Source organism: Ictalurus furcatus, chromosome 15, assembly GCF_023375685.1.
Source record: "Ictalurus furcatus strain D&B chromosome 15, Billie_1.0, whole genome shotgun sequence".
Lineage (NCBI taxonomy): Eukaryota > Metazoa > Chordata > Actinopteri > Siluriformes > Ictaluridae > Ictalurus > Ictalurus furcatus.
Genome location: NC_071269.1, coordinates 20,352,708 through 20,371,441, shown reverse-complemented (window position 1 = coordinate 20,371,441; position 18,734 = coordinate 20,352,708). Strand labels below are relative to the sequence as shown.

At 39.0% G+C, this 18,734-nt stretch overlaps 1 protein-coding gene across 2 annotated transcripts in view; it reads left to right on the top strand.

Moving 5' to 3' along the window:
• The window catches only part of scn8aa (sodium channel, voltage gated, type VIII, alpha subunit a), a 63,583-nt gene extending 45,184 nt beyond the window's left edge, over positions 1 to 18,399 (top strand). The window contains exons 19-27 of one of the 2 annotated variants that reach the window (XM_053642879.1): positions 50 to 204; positions 1,061 to 1,234; positions 9,858 to 9,980; positions 15,387 to 15,671; positions 16,210 to 16,263; positions 16,348 to 16,485; positions 16,589 to 16,693; positions 16,795 to 17,065; positions 17,160 to 18,399. In XM_053642879.1, coding sequence (XP_053498854.1) covers positions 50 to 204; positions 1,061 to 1,234; positions 9,858 to 9,980; positions 15,387 to 15,671; positions 16,210 to 16,263; positions 16,348 to 16,485; positions 16,589 to 16,693; positions 16,795 to 17,065; positions 17,160 to 18,307 — 2,453 coding nt within the window. In that variant the 3' untranslated portion in view covers positions 18,308 to 18,399. The remainder of the gene's footprint in view (positions 1 to 49; positions 205 to 1,060; positions 1,235 to 9,857; positions 9,981 to 15,386; positions 15,672 to 16,209; positions 16,264 to 16,347; positions 16,486 to 16,588; positions 16,694 to 16,794; positions 17,066 to 17,159) is intronic. The other variant, XM_053642878.1, reaches the window with a different exon arrangement.
• The last annotated feature ends 335 nt before the right edge of the window (positions 18,400 to 18,734 follow it).

Here is an 18,734-nt window from a genome sequence, read left to right as displayed (position 1 = left end):
AAATATTTTTTGGTTCTTGTGTGGTTAAGGAAATTGTTGTGATTTGCAGCTTGCGTTGCGCGCTACAAGTGCTGTGACGTGTCTATCACTGAGGGCTGGGGGAAGAGCTGGTGGTACCTCCGCAAGACCTGCTATCTCATTGTGGAGCACAACTGGTTTGAAACGCTCATCATCTTCATGATTCTTCTGAGTAGTGGAGCTTTGGTGAGTTCAAATGCAGAGACACTGAGCATCCAGCTTGAAAATAGACACACACCTCTACAACCACAGCATTCCCAGCTCCACATTTATTTAGTCTTAGTCCCTGTGTAAAATAGTGTAATTATGCAGACACTAACATGAAATGAAGTTCACTCACTTGCTGCAGTGCAATGGAGCCTGAAACACACACTTCTCTGCCCTGTGATTAATGGACTGTACCATTCATCTAACAGGGGTTCTATTTCTGTTCCTAGCAAGGCTCTTCCCCTGTGCACCAGTAATGAAGCCCAAATTAGAAACGAATGCAATTCAGAAGCCAGGTCTTACTCAAGAGCATTTTGGAAGCTGACGTTGCTTTTGTTTAAAAGAATTACAGCACAGTTGCTAATCCTGCATTTTTGCTCACAAAACTGCTTTGATAATTAGTTTTACAAGTAATGTGTTAGCATTTTAACAGTTTAACGTTCCACAGCAGTGAACCAAATCTTCCCCATCCTTATAGACTGGACTCTTTCAGCCATATCGTTGTTGAATTTTTACCACAGTGCTGTCAGATTTCTTAATGCTAATTGATCAGCGTGTGTAGCCATTGATATGGTGCAGTTTACCTTGTGGGGATGTATATTTAACATTTTTGGAAGGAGTCTAAAGTTTTCTGACGTTACTGCTCAGTCTTACGTAAGTGATAATGGAGAACTAACATTCATGGTTTCATGGATATTCCACAACATTAAATGTAACTAAGAACAGATAAAAAGTATGATGTGCTGTTTTTCAATTAATGATCCTTGGCAAATTTTATGTAAGATGAATAAAACACTTTTCAGGATGTGAGTTCTGTCTTGTGCTCTTCATGTAGGCTTTTGAAGATGTCTACATCGAGCAGAGGAAGACTATCCGGATCATCTTGGAGTACGCCGACCGGGTGTTCACCTACATCTTCATCCTGGAGATGCTGCTGAAATGGGTGGCCTACGGTTTTGTGAAGTATTTCACCAACGCCTGGTGCTGGCTGGACTTCTTCATCGTGGATGTACGTGTGCTGCTATATTTCCTCTGTGTTCATTTGTGAGAGTTATTGTATGATGGCCTCACACATACACACCTTGTCAAGTGTAAGCTAGTTAAATATGCAAGCTGTTCCATGCAGACGATATACTTTATTATTGATGAAATCCTATTCGGAAGTGGGACATCATTTAATTTGCTAAAAAGAGTTGAATATAATGTCATTAGCACGATTTTACCAGTAACAAAGATTGGGCTGTAGTTCATTTGTAGCTTTTTAAGGCTGCTTTGATATTTGATTAATTTTCCCGAATTGCCAGAATAATATTATATAATTCTTTGGGAAGGATTTTTTTTAAAAAAGCTTTGCTGTCTCTGTGTTTTGTTTTGTTTTTTGTTACAGCACTTCCAGTTCCAACAAGTTAACTTGTTAGAAAAGCACAAAGTGACAAGCACGTTTTTTTTAACTTCTAACCAAGTGGGTCACAAGTTGAGGGCCAAGTGAGAAAAACCAAAATGGAGGACAAAAAAAACAACAACTATTAGTCTTGTTAATGAGCTTATAAGGACATTTATGACATGTTAAATTGACAGTAGTTGATAACAGCGTGACTGTTTTTGGTACATTTACTTATTCGCAATGTCTTTTCTACCTACCCTAAGCTAAAGTGAAGGGAAACAACCTTCTCCTCAACAAAGTTAAATCAACCTTTATTTCATCTTTATTATTCATAATAATAAATCTAATCTAGAGAAAAAGCCAGGCTAGTTAGTTAGTTAATACAATCTAGGACTGGTTAGAGCGTTGCTTATAAAAAGCTTCTTTTGTGCTGATATGAAGAAAAAAAAAAACACCTAGTGTGAAAATAGTCTTATGTTTCATAACGTATCAGCTCTGCATGTTCATAAAAACGCCAACATCATGGCCTGTCACATTCACAGAAGCTTAAAATAGCAGAAAATAGTGCTGTGTTGTCTTTGAGCTGACAGCCAAAATGAAAAGCATTCTAGCTCAGGAGTTTCTCCTGAATGTCGGCTCCGTGTCTGCTGTTGCCATGCAGATAGAAATAATCTCCAGGGATTTTTTTTTCTTTTTCAGCAAGGTGTGACTGTGTTGGGCCATTTCCTGAAATGATGTCCTGAATATAAAGTGTTACAGAGTGTAATGGTATGCAGAGGTGACGTGTAGTAAGAGCATATCAGTTACTTTCTCATGAGTTATTGCACTTAGCCTTGAGCTGGGAACATGTTTTATCTATAGACGTCTCTATGGCAGGCTCATCACCCATGCATAACCATGAAAATGTTTGCTACTGTGATGCTTGAATATTTTAAAGCAATTCTCTGCTAAAAGGCTCAGAAATCCTGTGGCTAGCAAAGAATTGTATATTCCTGTGCAATCCCATTCCTTTCTGTGCAGATTTAAATATATAAAGGATAAAGAATACACTGTGAAGCCATGTGTGTGAGGAATAGAAACCGACACAGGCATAATTAACATAGCCAATCAATAACAACGATTATTGATACGATATTCAAGCATTGCTAAACCCTCAAATGTTCCTTATTCTGAAAACCGCATTTGTGCCTATGTATTGTCTAATGCAGTGTTTAATGATTATGTCTCTTGATTGATCTCCTCTTTGACCCTCACTGTGAAGGACCCTCCAAGTGTCACTATTAATATTATGCAGAGATAAAACAAAATCCTTTTCATTCTAAATTTAGCAACTGTACAGAGTGTCTTTTTGGTTTATGAAATAAATCTCTGTACTGTATGTGCTAGGGATGTAACCAAATTTGAATACATTATTCAGATTGAACAGATTATGTATTCCAAACAGATATGATATATTTTTTTTTAAAGAAAAAGCTTGCCAAGGAAGGCTCACAAAGCATCTGGTGAGACTAAAGATGTGCATCAAGTCTGGTGGAAACAAATACTCAGATATGAATCTCGTGGGGAAAATAAAGAGCGCGCTGCACGTTGTATTTATGGTCTTTATTTACAACATGTTCACAGCGCTGGTATTTCTACCTCTGAGTATTGTTTAACAATGTTTCCATTCATAGTGGTAATGTTTAGGCCACATCCACTTTGGGTATCAGTACAAATAAAAATACAGATATGGATATTTGAAGCACTAAACAGATACAGATACAGATACTGCCATTGCATTACACTCCTATTATATGTCCGTGGCCATGGTAATTATTATGTTAGCCACTTATTTACTATTTTTATTTTTTACATCGGTAACATATGTGTATCAAAGTTTACTTCATCAAATGTATAATTTTCAGGCTTTAAAAACTGCCATTTAGATGCATGAGTTTACCTTATAGCAAAATATTAAACATGTATTGAAAGGTACACACATCTGCTCATAGAAAATGGATGGATAGAAGGGCAGACATTAATACTATGACTTAACATGGAATTGTGCAGTGACCAAGAAAATTGTTAAACAAATCAAAACTATTTTATTCTATTTTATAACTATCAGGCCAAACAGGAGTTTATTTTTTGTGATTGTCCTCAAAAATGCTTCATTTTGCTGCTTTTTTTGCCATGCAACTTTTTGATTTTAGTGTTTTTCTTGTGGAAGACAACTTGGCAAATTTCAATTGCATGAAATTGTTTTTGCACGGTCTTTCGCAGTGATGTTTGTTTGTAAATGAGCCCTTTAAGCTGTATTCATATTTGACGCACGTGAATCAGAGGGTTTTGGCTGAATGCGCATTGTGATGACGTCACATGATGTATATTGGCCCGAATCTTCGGAAAAACTGCGGTAATTTTGAAAAATTGCAACCTCTCCGAATATTGCAGAGTTTGTTTGCTTTTGTGTTCATTTCTGCAATTGCAAAATTTTTGGACTATTGGACTATTTTTGAATTCAGTAAAAAGTTTTCCTGATAAACCTCACTATGTACAGTTGTCTTAGAAACAAATCTGAGTCATTAGCCTTTACCAAAGTGTCTTTAGGACAATCAAAACTGTATTCATATATAACTAAATACTGGGCTGTCTTGGCCAGTACCTGGATGGGAGACCTCCTGGGGAAAATGAAGGTTGCTGCTAGAAGTGGTAGTAGTGAGGCCAGTAGGGGGTGCTAACTCTGTGGTTTGTGTGGGTCCTAATGCCCCAGTATAATGACGGGGACATTATACTGTAAAAACATCACCGTCTTTTGGATGAGACGTCAAACCGAGGTCCTGACTCTCTGTGGTCATGAAAAGTCCCAGGATACTTCTCGTAAAGAGTAGGGGTATAACCCTGGTGTCCTGGTGAAATTCCCCCATTGACCCTCCTCTATCATGGCCACCTAATAATCTCCACCTCTGAATTGGCTACATCACTCTCTCCTTTCCACTAATAGCTAGTGTGTGGTGGGCCTTCTGGTGCACTATGGCTGCCGTCGCTTCATCCAGGTGGATGCTACACACTGGTGGTGGTTGAGGAGATCTGTAACTGTAACTAACTAGCTAACTAGTTTGTCCAACCTTTTGGCTGGATTTTGCCAATTCTACATCCCATTATTTGTAAATGTGAAGCCTATAAGTACATTTATTTACATTTATTCATTTAGCAGATGCTTGTTAAACAAGATAGAGCGACAGAAACCGAGAGAAATAGCAAATATGAAAAGTAGATAGTCCAGTGATTTCTTTTAAGAAGCTAGGTGTATTTATAAGAAATGTATTGTTGCAGTGTAGTCTCGGGTTATTTAGCTAGCCTAATCCACTAAGCCTGCATGCTAGCAAAGTTGAAATCAACCTTTTCGAGCACAAGATCACTTTGGAAGTGAAAATTCAAATTCAAAAAAGAATCAAAAAGCCCACCAAGAGTAATGCTGTTTTACTTTAACAGTAAAACAGTTCATCTACTGGTACAGGATTCATAACTGTAATTGGCCAGAATGAATGTTTTTCTTTGGCTACTCCCTGCCCATACAATTGTACACCACTGATTAAATTAAAGATGTATCGATATTGAAATCTAGCCAATCAGCAAATATTTTACCATTGCATCTATTTCTTTTGTTTTCTTTTTTTTAAATGTGTTGTGATCATTGACAGTACACGGATGGTTGTGAGATACTAAAAATGGCTCGCCGATCGACCAGTAGATCGCGATTGACAGTTTGACAGCCACTACTCTAAAGCTTGTGGAACTGGACTGAAATCTATCACACTACTCACTAGAATCAGTGTTGCCAACTCTTTTCAGGGAAACTAGCTAATCCATGCTCAAAAGACACATGCAAGGCAGTCACTAACATCTGCTCAAAAGTCACTAGATGTGTTTTTTGTTTGGCTCTTGTTTTTTTCCCCTTTTTTTTCTTTAAATCAAGTCGCTTAAGGGGGTTAGAAAGTTGCCAAATCTAGTGTAATAGTTGTGTGTGGGTGTTATGGGGCTAATTTCCCAAATAAAATCTGAAGACGCTTTGACGTGGTCTTCTTTAATACTTTCCTCCATCTTTTATTTCTTTGCTTTTTTTCAATTTCTTCCTCACTGCCCTGTTCACACTGAACTCAAAACAGTACTTTCCCATCAAAATAAAAGTCCTTTTAGAAATACAATATATTCCATTACCCAAATACAGGATAAATCCTTTACATAACAAATCCGTCAGCACCAACAAGAAAATCTTTTCATATATCTAGCTCTTACATTAGCAACAAAGTTTGTAATTTGGCAACACTGATCAGGATAAGTTAGTCCAGTTTTTTGTTATGTAGAGCCAGTTTGTTTTGTAGTGCTGTTAGCTTGGTTTGTTGGAAAATCCTCTTCGAACCTCATTAGCATGTATGTTTTGCCCTCTCACCAATGGCCACATTGCACTCCTACCCTTTTATATACTAATATCTAAAGCACTTGGAGGACAACTTCACAGTAAGGGACACAGCGTGTTCTTGTATGAGTGTATTAGAGTACTTGTGTGTGCTTCTCTCCTTTGTGTAGACGTATTATGATGACCGTATATTGTTTATGTATATATATTGTGTGTGTAGTTTGTGTGAATGCGTGTTCTGACCATGTTCCTGATCTATCCGCCTTTCAGAAGAACCCATCACTCCCAACACTTTCTTCCAGACTTAGACTGTGCCAGGCTGCTTGGAGAGCTGGTGTGGCAGATAGAGTTACACTTGAGCCATTACTATAACATGGACAATCATTTACCTTAACACATCAGTTCTTATAAAGAAATGCTAAGTGTCCAGAGTAAGGCTAGGTCCTTTTGTTTCTTTTATTGAGAAATTTAATTTAATCAAACTAAAGATACAACTAGAAAAAAACAAAACAATTGTAGCTTCAGAAAGCTAGTGAGCTAGTGACTTGTAGGTAGAATAAAGAAACATTTCAATTTTTGGTGCTCTAACCCCATCAGTCCTCCTTCTATAACTTCAATAATGGCCGATGAGACTGTGTGGGGTATGTCAGAGGAATTTCCCTGGCTGGATAAACAGGCCTATCCATCACATGTCCCCACAACTTCTTGTCCCATGACAATATCTGAGGTGGTGATGTTGGGGATGTGTGGTAGATGGCAAGTGAAGTCTTAACATTAGCCACCGCTCTGCCTTGGTTTTGCTTTGTGTTCCATCTATTCCTTTGCTTGACTGTACTGTGTTTGTACACAGCCCAGCTCAGAGAAGCTCCAACAAAAGACCACCATCACATCCAGCATGCTTTTACCTGCATCAATCCTTCTTTTCCTCTCAATCAGATATGCCTCATTCCTTATTCCTTTGATTATCCTTCTGATCATGCTATTGTCTTTATTTGCTCACATTTCTGCTTTTCAGTTTTATTTGTAATATGAATGCTAAGGAAACATGTTAGAAATATCTTACCTGATTACAATCAGATTATTACAGCAGATCAGACTCTTTGCTTCACTTATCCATAACAAATTGACTGAATCATGGATCATCATAGTGAATTCATATGATTATTAAACCTACTTAAAGGAAAAATCCATCCTGAACTACATGCATATTCATCTCCAGGATTTATTTTGTAAGGAATTACTGAGTTGTTTTTTTTTATTAGTATAAACTTTTTAATGGACACGTTGGTCTATTTTCACTTTGGTGAACAGTTTTCTATAATGTGAACAATGCTGTTTGACTACCTGCTGATAGTGGTGCAGTGGGATTTATTCTGCCTTCATCTCTATATAAAGAGAGAGATGCGGCAGCGCTTTAGTCCTTTAGTCTGTCCAGCTCTCTCGCATCCTCATTTGTTCACACTGCTGAAACAGATCAGGTACCAGTACTTCAACTTTTATGCAAATACTGCCATCAGTGCCATTGTGCTTGTCATCTTGTAGATCACTAACTAGCCGAGCAGATTCTCTGCCGTAACAAGTGTGTCGTATAGCTGTGTTGCATTCTGGAACTTTGAGTCCTGCGTTTGTTGTCTCCACTACTTCGACACTGGATTTCTCATTAATGACATTGCCTGAACAATTATGAGTGAGAAAAGAAGGTCTTTAGGAATGAACATTGAAACCTGACCATTTTCCCTTATGTTTGAGCGTGCTGAAATTTTTATCCCGATTGAACGCCGTTGTAACTGTGCTAGTAATGACCCCAGAATGGGACAGAACTTCTAACATCTCACAGGAATAATGAAAATACAGCATCACCCAACAAAATAGCACCAGACTTTCTAAGCACATCACAAATATTTCAATATAAACAAAATTAATGTTTCAGGGTGGAGTTTTCTTTTAATATAAGACTCGGTTTTATGGCTCATGAGTCATTGGAATTTGGTTTGGATTACATTGGAATGTCATTTGCTTCTTTTTATGTTCCTTTTTGCTTCAGTTTCCTGTCTTCATTTGGCCACAGCCACACATCTCATTGACCTTGCCTTGCAGAGCGAGAGCGTTGGCACATGAGGAGCACTGGTGCCAGCTCGCCTGGCCCACCATACACGGGCCTTCCATTGGCTCAAGCTAAAGGTGACAATTACCTGCAAAGATCCAACCTTTAGATGAAGGTGAAAGCTTTATGGACTATTGCTAGGCCTCTGAGGGGGCTTCTGGACTTACAAAGAGCGTGTGGACTTGCAGTAAGACAGAATGGTTGTGTAGCCATTTTAATGTTTCTGTTGTTAAGTTAAGAAAGACTGGAACTGAGTTCCAGTCTTGGAGACCTCATGCAACTCACACTGGTTTTACCCAATTTCCTTGTGGTAACTCATATGATACAGGTCATGGAGTGTATTAGAGTCAGGGAAAACACAAGAATGTACAAAGCAGGACTGAGTTTGGTGAGCCACTGCACAGATCAGATCATGAGCCTTAAACTGGATCTACTTCAGAGATATCCGAAAGCTAATCCACTCCCAGAGCCACAGACAATATACTGTAACACATACAGTATAGCAAGCGATAAAGACAGATATAGGTGTGTTAGGAGCTAACTCTAGTAATCTTGCCAATGGTCTACAGTGGTACATTCAGGATAAAGCTTTCACCTTTGTTAGAACCCCCTCTGTAAATTGGTCAGTTTGAGTGTTGTGTCCTTTTTGCTGTGTTTTTTTTATTTTATTTTATTTTATTTACCAAGTCTCTGTCAGTGGTTTATTGGAGGTGCTCAGAAATTGTTCGTATTCCTTTACACAGAAACTCGAGCCCCGTTTATACGGGTAGTGCCTATCCATGCATATTGGTGTTTCTCTACTAGCCTTGGTCTTTTATGTAACCATTTTTACACTGTATAGAGTAAATATCCATCATAATTAAGATATAATTTTTCACTTAGATGACCAGTGTGCAATAATTACGTGTACTAGAACAACGACATTACCACACTTGACTGTGTGTGCGTGTGCTTCATCTTGGATGGCACATCAACACACACAGGGCTTTGGTTTCTGGAGTATGATCTTGTCCTTTCAATGTCGTCTAGTAAGGTGATCTCCCCTAATCTGCCCCTTCCCTTTATGTTATAGTGTATCTGTGTGGTATTTTTGAGTCTCTGTAAACTCTATGTGAGATCGATGTGACTGCAAACCTGACATACATGTTAAACATGTACATGTTTACCTGTATTCTTTCTCTTAGGTGCCATTAGTATGTCTGTCTTAAATTGTTTGGGATTTTATGCCACAGCCGAGAGCGACAAGGAGACACAATGTTAGAAGGGCAAGGGTAAGGTTCTTGTAATCTGTTGGGGTTTTCATATTTTACTTCATTGTCTCCTTTGTGCCGAAACTCCCTTCCCAAGGCCCCCTTAATCAGCGTGGTGTCTCTGCCTTTCCTCTTCATTTATTTGAGTCTTATGTCTCTCTCTGTCACTTTCTCTCTTCAACCATCAGTTTCTTCACAGGTGAAAAAAAGAAGCTCGCAAGATTCATCGACCTCCTAAAACTAACTGAGATCAAAATCCAGGGGCGTGACTGCTGCCTCTTATAACCCTAAACATGAAACTCTTTCTCTCTCTCTCTCACTATTTCAAGGATATATACATGTATAAAGACATTATTATATATGTATATACCCATCCAAGTACGTCTATATATGTGTGTAAAGCTACATTCAAGCAGCTCTAGGACCATCTCGTCTATAGACAGCTTTGCCCATCTAACAGTCTGGATCCTTTTTTGCTTCTCTGTTTCTGTGTAGGTGTCTATAGTCAGCCTTATAGCTAATGCGCTGGGCTACTCCGATCTAGGGCCCATTAAATCACTCAGGACACTCAGGGCCCTGAGACCACTCAGAGCATTGTCCCGTTTTGAAGGGATGAGGGTAAGAAAAGCTATAGAGCTGATCCTGCATGCCCATTCAACAGTTACAGCATGCTAGAGCTGATTAAAAAAAACCAACAAAAAAACAGCAAACGAAAACAGCAACAACAACGCCAAAGTCATACCAGGGGGATCAAAAAAAAAGAAAGAAAAGAAAGTAACCAATGAAAATAAATCACTTTTTTCATATATATTGCGATTTCATGCATTCTTTACCAGATATGTCAATGTTTGAGTTATGATGCAGCTGGGATATTCTTTAGAACACAAGCGTTCCCTGATTTTAGTGGAATCCTCTTGTGTTCAGCTTATTCCTAGTTAATTCTCTAAGTAAGGAATACAACATGAGTGTGCTGTTTTAGGAAAGTAAACAATGACCGTGTGGTGTGATGTGAAGCGTTATTACTGCCACAACCCAGATGTTCATTATTTTCCTATAACAGGACGTTCCGAAGAGTTTTATTCCTCTTATACCACAGCAGTTTGCTATCGCTAACAATTTCTTATTTAATAAGAGCTACACATCTCACTTTGTATCCATTTATCGTTATGTTTAATGTTGTGAATTTTCTGCAAAACAAGTTAGGGCCTGTTATTATTTACAGTATAACAGCCATAAACTGCCGTTCCTGCTTTTTACCAGCCTTTTCTCTCTTTTGACGTTTATAAGACGAAAAAAAAAAAAATGTTGCTGAGAAATGTCCTGAAGAATTTCGTGTCAGACAGTTTTAGTTCCGGCTGTTATGAAGTGCTGACACTGAAGACTCCTTCTAAAAATATACATCATACCATATCAACAATTATACATGTTTTTTTAAATGAGTTTTTGTGGAGCATCCACCATACAAGTCCCTGTGTGAGTTGTTACAACTAAAACGACAAGGTAATAGAACAAGGGCATAAATATAAAGCTGCCAGGCTATTATAGAAAATTGATCAACACCTTCTGACCAATCAGAATCAAGAATCCAACAATGCTGTGGTATAAGACCTAACAGATAATTAAGATTTTATAACATTCTGATAAAACAAAGGCTTCTCAAAGCTGCGTCATCACAAATTCTAATATGATGAATGTTTTGTAAAAAAAAGAAAATTTGATTTTTGGATTAAAAAAATAAATAAAAAGCAACGGTTATTTATTGTAAACTGAGACCAGCTTCGATCAATTGGCTGCTCCTTTGGCCTGATTTTCTCAACCTATGCTTTTAATGGAGAGCCCCCATCCCTCCATCATTCCCCTTCTCTTACTGACTCCTTCTGCATCTATCAGAGAACAACCAGCAGCACAGATCCACTGGATCACTGAACTCTCACCTCCGCCTGCCCCATACAATACCTCACAGAGCCACTTCAGAGCGAAAGACTCCTTTACACGATGGGGTCGTCACTCCTATCGCACCATAGCACAATCCAAGTGCAAGGAATTAGCATGGCTCTCAATTATCTCCTGCAACTAGTCTTTAGTAAGAGTAGGTGTTAAGCTGAGTCTTCTCAGCAGTCATCCCTGCTTTGGTGGTTGTGAACGGTGGTGCCTGGTTGTTGTCGCTTTCAGTCCCTCCTCTCTTACCCCTGGACTGGTTGCCTTGAGCTTCTGTTGCCTTTCTAACCTCTCACCCTCTTCCCAATCCCCTATCCCCTATCCGCCCACCCCCCGCACCTGCCCCCCCCCTCCCTCGCCCCCTCCCTCCCTCCCTTCCTTCCTTCCTTCCTTCCTTCCTCATTCCCTCATCCTGTCCTGTCCATCTCACCCTGTCCAACCTGCTGGAGTCGCGCCTCACCTCTCTTTTGCTTGTCCAGGATCTGCTCATAGGACTGAAAATAAGAGAGCCTCACACACACAGCAGTGTGGGTGTGAGAGGAGGATATTTGCTAAGCTTCTGTGGACTGTGGGAATGTAAAATAAAGTTCTCTGAAGCCTTGGGTTCAGAGGTACTCAAACGTGGTTGTTTTGATCATTTGAAGTTAACCGAACAGTTTGTACATAGGGTGGAAAATGAACAGTATGACTTATGCCTTAAGATAAGTGCTGATTATAAATTTGAGAGTGTTCGGATAATTTTTATGGAAATTGACTACCTTTTTGAGTCAAAACAGAAGCTTAGGAAATTGACCAGGCAGCCTGCTGGCAGTAAGTGGTTTTATTCACAGCATGGCACTCTTAGGACATGGCACGATGATTCCTGTTAGAAACGCTGAAACTGGGAGACTGGATCCACTAGAGCAGAGAGATGTATATAACTTACAGCCAATTATCACTATCACTGTGGCTAAAAATACACCCATTTCACTCTGGGCAAAACTTGTGTCCTCTCTACAGAATGATCAAATGACCCAAAAATGACAGACCAGATTATACAATAAAGATAATTATGCACGGATTTCACAGGCCTCTGCTGCTGTTTATTCTTTTATCTATTACGGAACAATCTTTCCAAATTAGTTTTTATTTGCAATGTTTTTATGCTTATTATTTTTGTTTGTCTTCCTGGTTTATTTCCTTCATGTATTGTAATCTAATATTATGACTACTGGCCTTGTTTCTAAAACTTTGTAAAACTGCGTTGTCCCTATGATAATCCAGTTTTGATTGGGTCGAAATAGCTAAAGTGCTATTATGTAGTAATAGAAAGAAAGATAATTAAATGCATATCTATACATTTATACAGTATTATTTTTTTGTTCATTAAATGAAATGCTATTTTGTTTTAACTGAACAAAAAAGTTTGAGTTAAAAATGAATAAATGACTTGATAAGGAGACAGCAGTGCAGAGAGGTGAGAAATTAGACGTTTTAAAATTGTTTACTTTATCAGCATAATTTAAACAGAAATACATTAATGATTAAATATTTATGAAGGAATTTGGAATGTTTGATCTGGGTTGTGGTTAATCTTAAAGCTAGCCCAGATTAAGCACAGATCATTCATGTCCATCTACTCCGATACGATCTACGTTCACTCTTGTGATTATACACGTATGTAAATCTCTCTGTGCTGGTGCCTCTCCTGATTCATTTATTTATTGATTTTAACAGTGTTTGAGTTTGCACAATGATGCCATGTAACATGCATGTCCAGTTCAATTGCCAATGCACATTATGCACTTTTGAAAGCCATTTTCCCTCGCTTTTATATCTGTGTTGAATGTCATGAAAAATTGCAATGTCTATGTGACATTTAAATGTGTGCTAAATTCAAAGGCAACATTGATTCTCCTGACAAACAACTTTAAATGGGGTCGCCTTTTATCCAATATTTGAATTTATTTAAACTAATCATACAAAGAATTTGTTTTTGTAGTGATCATGTATCATCTTATGATGTATAAGGATTATGTATACTATAGTGCTGTATAAGGGCTGAAGAAATGTTACACTGATTTGATCAAGGGGAAGGTCAAGAGAAGCATTTTTTCCCCCCTTAAATTTTCCTAATTATCAGTCCTTGTAACAGCAAATGGAGAGACCATGCCCCATATATTTGCTAGGAGAATTTTATTATTCCACAGTATTAAATAAGGAGTGTAAGGAGGGAATATGGCTCCACTGTGGAATCTGTGAAAAACATGCATGCTCAGCTGCCTGCCCCAGAGCTGCGGCTCAGCCAGCCTTACACGGCGTGCGAGTGTCCACAGCACACTCCGCTCCTCGCTAATCACTGGTGGATGAGATACTAAACAGGGCTGAGGGTGGAAGGGGATTGGGGAAAGCCCAGGGAAAGTGGGGGTTTCATATGATTCAGAGTTCATGATTAAAAACTGCATGTAGTGCCATACAGTAGTTCTCTTTTCCCCCCAAAGAATAAATTTGTGGAAACCCTTTCATGCGTAAATTATTTTAAAACATATGTCACATGTATGTCACAAGAATTTTACTTGTCCTAAATAGCACCTTTATTAAACAATAAATGGATATAAACAAAAATTAAGCAAACATTCTGGTTATAGATTTTATTTTAGAATGATTTCATTCTAAAATATTTATCATGTTGATGACCAAATGTATAGAAAATGTATATATATATATATATATATATATATATATATATATATATATATATAAATTTATATATATCCATTTTCTATTTGAAACAATAATTACAATAAAAATATTCATAATTTGTGTTATAATTTTTAATTTTTGATTTTGTATATAAAGACACATGCACTGAGAATTACAAGTCTTGAGAACAACAAAAATCAGCATAATGATTTGTAGTATATTACAGTAATGGTTTCAGGTGATTTCCCTCAAAACTGCCTTATATTTCAAATCCCAATGAGACCAAAGCCATCAGTAGCTGAGAGTCCAAGAAAGCAGAATTAGCCATGCTTTCTGGGTGGGAGGGATGGCATTACATTCTCCCTTGTCAATCACAGCGACATTAGCCAATCATAGGCATCTGTGAGCTCATGTATGAGGAAGAGGGCGGATAGCGCTTTCCTCCTAGTGTGTTACGCCGCCCTGTGATGCAGTAAGAGCAGCAGTTTGAAAAGTTGCGGGTCGCTGACTTCATGTGTCTCGGAGGAATCATGAGTTAGCCTTCACCTTCCCGGTTTAGTAGCGTTTGTATGACAGAGGGGAGAGCTAGCTGGTGGGAGGGAATTAGCAGGTGACCAAATTAGAGAGAAAAATTAACACAAACCCTGTCTCAAAATGACTGTGGACATTATGCATGAAAGGGTTCAAATAAATCTTATATGGCCTTTTGCTTTGAGTACACTCCTACCACAGTATTTATTCTGTGATACCTTAAAAATATAATGCTGCATTATATATGTTTTTTCATAGCTGGTAGTAATTGTGATGAGTATATCCACTACCAGTCAAAAGTTTAGACACAATCATTCTTTATTTTTCTCCACATTTTAGAATAATAATAAAGTCATCAAAACTCTTGAGTAACACAAATGGAACTATGGGAATTATATTGTGATATAAAATCCTAAATTAATCAAAATAATTTAATATTATTAAATCTTCAAAGTAGACGCCCTTTTTGCCTAGAATTTCTAGAAATGTATTCTTGGCATTTCCTCAACCAATTTCTTGAGGAAATCCCTGAGATGCTTTTTAAACAGTATTAAAAGAGTTGCCACCTACGCTGGACACTTATCGGCTGCTTTTCGGAATATTTCCCTCCAAGTCATCCATTAAAAAATATATTTTTTTGTAAATAAAATGTTATTTTTCCAATGAAAGAAATGAACATGTTGGCACAATTATATTTTTGTCTACAACACCGATTTCAAACATTTAATTATACACCTTCAGATTAAAAGATTTTTAAGATCATGAGAAACATTTCAGTCACGTGTCTCCAAACTTTTGACTGGTAGTGTATATGTGTGTACAGTTTCTGGGTCCTCACGCAGCACTGCATTGTCTCTTCCATTCTTGCTCTAGGTTGTAGTCAACGCCTTGGTGGGTGCCATCCCTTCCATTATGAATGTGTTGCTGGTTTGCCTCATCTTTTGGCTGATTTTCAGTATCATGGGCGTCAATCTGTTTGCGGGGAAGTATTACTACTGCTTCAATGAAACTTCTGAGGAATACTTTAAACCAGAGGTGGTGAACAACAAGACGCAGTGCTTTGACCTCATCTACTCAAACTACACTGAAGTGCGCTGGAAGAATGTAAAGATCAATTTTGACAACGTGGGTGCTGGCTATCTGGCTCTGCTCCAAGTGGTGAGCTTCTTTGTCCATGACACTCATGCTAGCAATCAATATTTCCAGTATATTCCTTTCTTTGTCTTTATGTTTGTGGTAATGTGACAGGGTTTGGTTAGGACTGGCTGCACTCTAAGAATATGTCTCTTCATGCATGGATAATTCAGCTTCTGTATTGTTCATTGTGCTGTGTGGACATTCATTCATCTTCGGTGAGTGCTTTATCCTGGTCAGGGTCTTGGAGGATCCAGAGGCTATCCCAGGAACACTGGGTGTCAAGTGCGGATACGCCCAGGCTGGGACTCCAGTCCATCTTGGGGAACCATGCACACACATTCACACCTAGGGGCAATTTAGCAGGGCCAATCCACCTACTGGTCTGTTTTTGGGAGGTAGAAGGAAAACGGAGAACCCAGTAGAAACCTTTCAAACACAGGAAGAACATAAGAAACATTGTCCTGGGCATTAAAATGAGCTCAGGATCAAACCGAGGACCCTGGAGCTGTGGGGAAATGCTAATGCATGTTTAATGGATTTGTATTTTTTTTAATCATAGGCTACTTTCAAAGGTTGGATGGACATTATGTATGCAGCTGTTGATTCACGAAAGGTATGAATAAGAATTTCGGTATCTGTTTTTTGATGACCTTTGTAGAATTCAAACCCAACTCTTTCATTTGTTGTATGATTTCAGTTGGAAGAACAGCCCGTGTATGAGGACAACATCTATATGTACCTTTACTTTGTCATCTTCATTATTTTTGGCTCGTTTTTCACTCTCAACCTGTTTATTGGTGTCATCATCGACAATTTCAACCAGCAAAAGAAAAAGATAAGGCTCCTCTCTTTTGTCATTGATTTCTTTATGATTCGAATATTCTTTCATTCTTTCAAACAATAAATTGATTGTAACCAAAGATTGTCTGTTCCTATACTTTGGAGGTCAGGACATTTTTATGACAGAAGAACAGAAGAAATACTACAATGCAATGAAGAAACTTGGTTCAAAGAAACCACAAAAACCCATACCTAGACCTCAGGTAATATACACCCATGCACAGCTGCACACAAAACAGTAAAGGTACTGTATGTCTTGGAACTAATCTCGAGTCTCACATCTTGTTAACTATTTGTCCTTCAGAACAAGATCCAGGGAATTGTGTTTGACTTTGTGACGCAGCAAGTCTTTGACATCTCTATCATGATCCTCATTTGTCTGAACATGGTGACCATGATGGTGGAAACAGATGATCAGTCACAGGAGACAGAAAATATACTGTACTGGGTGAACTTCATCTTCATCGTGGTCTTCACCACTGAATTCGTCCTCAAGCTCTTTGCCCTGCGTCATTACTATTTCACCAATGGTTGGAATATCTTTGACTGTGTTGTGGTCATTCTTTCGATAGTTGGTAAGTCCTTCTCCTTTTTGTAAGGTCTGTATATGATTGTATAATCCTATTTCCTCTGCTCATTTTTGTTTTTCCCATTTGTGTCTTACAATAGGTATGTTCCTGGCAGACTTGATTGAGAAGTACTTTGTGTCACCAACACTGTTCAGGGTTATTCGCTTGGCTCGAATTGGTCGTATCCTGCGTCTGATTAAAGGTGCCAAAGGCATCCGGACTTTACTGTTTGCCTTGATGATGTCACTGCCAGCTCTGTTCAACATCGGCTTACTGCTCTTCCTGGTCATGTTCATCTTCTCCATCTTCGGCATGTCTAACTTTGCCTATGTCAAACGGGAAGCTGGAATTGATGACATGTACAATTTTGAGACTTTTGGAAACAGCATGATCATTCTGTTTATGATCACCACCTCAGCAGGGTGGGACGGCCTATTGGCTCCCATCCTCAACTACGCTCCAGACTGTAATCCTGATAAGGAGAACCCAGGTACCTCGGTAAAGGGTAACTGTGGCAATCCTTCCGTGGGCATTTTCTTCTTTGTCATGTACATCATTGTGTCTTTCCTGATCGTGGTAAATATGTACATCGCTATTATCCTGGAAAACTTTAGTGTGGCGACAGAAGAGAGTGCTGATCCGCTGTGCGAAGATGACTTTGAGTCCTTCTATGAGATCTGGGAGAAGTTTGATCCTACAGCTTCGCAGTTTATCACGTTTGCGAAGCTCAGTGACTTTGCTGACACTCTCGAGCACCCCCTACGGGTGCCTAAGCCCAACACAATAGAACTCATTGCCATGGACCTGCCCATGGTGAGTGGAGACCGAATTCACTGCCTGGACATCCTGTTTGCCTTTACCAAGCGTGTTCTGGGCGACAGTGGTGACCTGGACATGATGCGGCAGCAGATGGAGGAGCGCTTTATTGCAGCCAATCCCTCTAAGATATCTTTCGAGCCCATCACCACCACGTTGCGGCGCAAGCAGGAGCACATGTCTGCTTCGGTCATCCAGCGTGCTTACCGAGCCCACCTTGTACGCAGAGGCTTCATTTGCAAGCGCCTTTTAAGCAGTGGCAAGCTAGAGAATGGAGGGACCAACCAGGAGAAGAAGGAGGACACGCCCTCCACTGCCTCACTGCCCTCCTACGACAGCGTGACCAAACCTGAGAAAGAAAAACTGGATGAAATCGAAAGCAAAGGCAAGAACGGCAAAAACCAAAAAGACATCAAGGAATCAAAGTGTTAGAACTATGCCAGTGGTTATAGCCAAAACAAGACACAATTGTGATGAGACTCTATCAACTCTAACAAATGTAAAGGAAAATAATTTTCAATGAAACCCAGAAAAGCGGAAAAAAAAAAGTTGTTTACAGACATTACAGATGCGCCAGTGCAGAGAAAGCAGCTTGGTTTCTTACCACTTTGATTATGACCAAATCAAACCTTAATGAGCTTACTGTGTGGCATCTGTACTCAGCGACCAAGATTTTACAGCTCAACAAAGCAACTACAAACACGATGAAAGGCCATGGCAGATATCTACGTTAGGGACCACCACCCATAGAATATACACCACTCCGTGTGGACTTTAGCATTCCTCTGCTACAGATTTGCCCCTTATAAACACTGCCGAAATCCAGCTGGAAACCCCCCACTCGGTACAGGAAAATTTC